This window comes from Polypterus senegalus, chromosome 3, assembly GCF_016835505.1.
Source record: "Polypterus senegalus isolate Bchr_013 chromosome 3, ASM1683550v1, whole genome shotgun sequence".
NCBI lineage: Eukaryota > Metazoa > Chordata > Cladistia > Polypteriformes > Polypteridae > Polypterus > Polypterus senegalus.
The window spans coordinates 161,840,582-161,843,339 of record NC_053156.1 but is presented as its reverse complement, the minus strand read 5'-3'; the positions used below and the strand labels follow the sequence as shown (position 1 = coordinate 161,843,339).

General features: G+C 36.9%; 1 protein-coding gene across 1 annotated transcript; it reads right to left on the bottom strand.

Moving 5' to 3' along the window:
- Positions 1-1,354: 1,354 nt before the first annotated feature.
- LOC120526616 (dnaJ homolog subfamily B member 6-like) lies at positions 1,355-2,077 on the bottom strand. Its single transcript, XM_039749779.1, has one exon. The coding sequence runs from the start codon at positions 2,075-2,077 to the stop codon at positions 1,355-1,357; it is 723 nt and encodes a 240-aa protein (XP_039605713.1).
- Positions 2,078-2,758: the final 681 nt, after the last annotated feature.

The window sequence follows — 2,758 nt, the reverse complement described above, 5'->3', positions numbered from 1 at the left end:
GTGTCCATGCCTGGACAGAATGTTGTCTGGCACCCACAAGAAGGGTTAGAATGTGTGATGAACAAAGGCAACAAGAAGAACAAAGAAAGGGGGATATAAGAGCTAGCATATCTGGTTTAGAGATTCTTAAATGATCAAGGTGATTGAAAACAGGTGGACTTACCATTGTACCATTGTGCCTGTTTTTAATAAACAGGCATTTCTCTCTGCTAGTATCCTTTGTCGTGTGTATTAGGAGACATCTTAAGGGCTCAAGTGATGGTAATTACCCACCAAACCAGGGGTTGGTGCAGTTCTATAATGCCTTTTCTCTTCCTCCCTTTGCAGGATAGAAGACTGATGACCTCACCATTTGTGACATAATTTCTGTTGTCCTCCTTCCTGGACCACAAAAGACGAGATACTCCACCATTTATGAACTAGTCTACTTGTTGTCTCCCACCTGAAAAGACATTCTTTTGGGTTTTTTTTTTTTTCTTTATTTTATCCAATTGTACAGGGTTCACCACAGTGCCTCAAACCTTTTTCTGACTCATTTCTGCTTTACTACACCTTATGATAGGGTTCAAACACTCTTTGATATTAGGTTTTCTTTTTAGCATAGCATATAAAACTATTTGACTGTTGAATTGTAAATAGTTAATTTGTTAATGGCATTTTTAACATACTCAGAACATGATTGTCATTAAAGAAGTCTTGTATATAAAATAACAGCATTCAATCAACTTTTGTAAAGTTCCTGGCAGACAATGTATCTCAATTCTCAAAATAAAGATGTAATTAAATTGTATGCTTAACATAACCAAAGGTAAAATAAACCATGTTGGTTATAAACTATCGAGTCAGTATTGAGACTAGAACATTTCATCACCATTTGTCAAACTGGGTTAACAACATTCAAGAGGTAGAACGATTCTAATATTACTTAAAAGAGGGTTTCCAAGAAACAGTTAGATGTGAATTTTGCATAAGTTCTATTAAGTTAATGTACCCCACCGAAAAAAAAAAACCTATTTACATGATAGGCTGGCCAGCTCTCTACTATGAACTGATGAACTGAGAAAAAGAAGATTCAGATAGCATCAAGTCAATGGACAATTCAACTCCTCCTCCCAAAGATTTTTTATCAAGAAAATAAAGATCTGATATTTAATCATTACAAGTTAAAGACAACCGATTGTCTATTATTTTATGTCATTAGCATGTAGTGCTTTTTAAAAGATTTCCAATTAATATGTTACACAAAGATTGAGAATCAATTTATGGACAAAATATTACTTTTTATAACTTGATCTGTCATAGATCTCCTAGTGTGAGATCAGAACATTTTAAACAGAGTTGATCATAAAGGTGGTCAGTCTCCAGAGCAAAGATAGCCATTTTCAAGCAGCTGCTCTTTGCCATTTATAGTAAGTGATTTCAGCTGTCCATCTTCCTCAACTTCAACCCTCTCTTGACCATTTTCCACCATTCTCTTTGTGGTAATTTTTCTGCCATTCACTGTTTTGGTGGAGGAGGAAACAGAGCGAAAGTTATCGTTGGTATTTTTTTCTCCAAATAAATTAGAATAAAATGATGTGAAGCTGTCACCCCCAGGTTGATTATAAGAGGTATATCCAGCTTCATACCCTGACATTCTGGGACCAGATGGATGGTTACTATATCTGTATGCTGAAGAGTCTTTATTTCTTCTTCTACTCACGGTTTGGTTTCCTAAAAAGTTCTCCTCAAATAGGTCCCCAAAAAAATCTGCAAAAGTATCTCGACCACCAAAGAAATCTCTAAAAACATCTTCAGGCCTGCGGAATGTGAATCCAAACCCTTGGCCACTGTGAAATGGTCTCCCACTCCCTCTACCCAATCCTTCAGTGCCATATATATCATAGATGTCACGCTTACGGGGATCTGAAAGTACTTCATAAGCTTCAGACAGTTGCTTAAATTTCCTCTCAGCTGTATCTCTGCTTTGTGGATTTTTATCGGGATGCCATTTTAATGCCTGTTTCCTGTACGCTTTTGTAATTTCATCTTGGGTTGAATTCCTCTTTACTCCCAAAATATGGTAATACTCTGCCATTTTTTATTTACTCTCTAGTTGAGTGAAATTATCAGATTTGATGACAAATGCTTCTGCTATATTTTGTTGTTAATTTTTTTTCACTTTTTGTGAATAACATCTATTGCCTCAGCCACCACTTATATAACCTCTCCTATCTGAGGAGGTGAAAGGCAACAAATGACTCTTAAGTTTAATATGACAGTTATTTATAACGGTGTAAATAGTCAGTGTTAGCCAAATCTCACAAGATAAAAAATGATGCTTTGTAAATTAACTCCACCTACCCCAAAATGAAGTGAAGAGCAGTGATGGAGAAAGGAGATGATGGAGTCAAGTGGGTGTTTTGTACCAAGAATTCTTTGGAAGCTTGTGATGCTGCTGCACTGGCAATTAACACTAATAGTAGGATTAGCTCTTAATTCCTTCCATCTGTCACAATTAATGTACCAAACATATGTTTTAGATTTCTGTTTGATTCTTTGTGTGTGGCCTTCCACTGTAGAAATGTATGGTCAGTGACAAGGGTAAACTTGTGGCCTTAATTATTGAATTGCCCACTTGACCACCAGTGATTCCCTTTCAAATACCACATACTGGGATGGTTTCCGGCTCAGGCACATAATGGGGTGGCCAGTATCTGTCATGTCAAGAGTGGTCAAGAAGCCTGCCTTCCTGAATCCCTTGAGCAGCTCATCCACA

Coding starts and splice junctions, on each gene's coding strand:
- LOC120526616 (XM_039749779.1), bottom strand. CDS start 2,077: ATGGCAGAGTATTACCATATTTTGGGAGTAAAGAGGAATTCAACCCAA.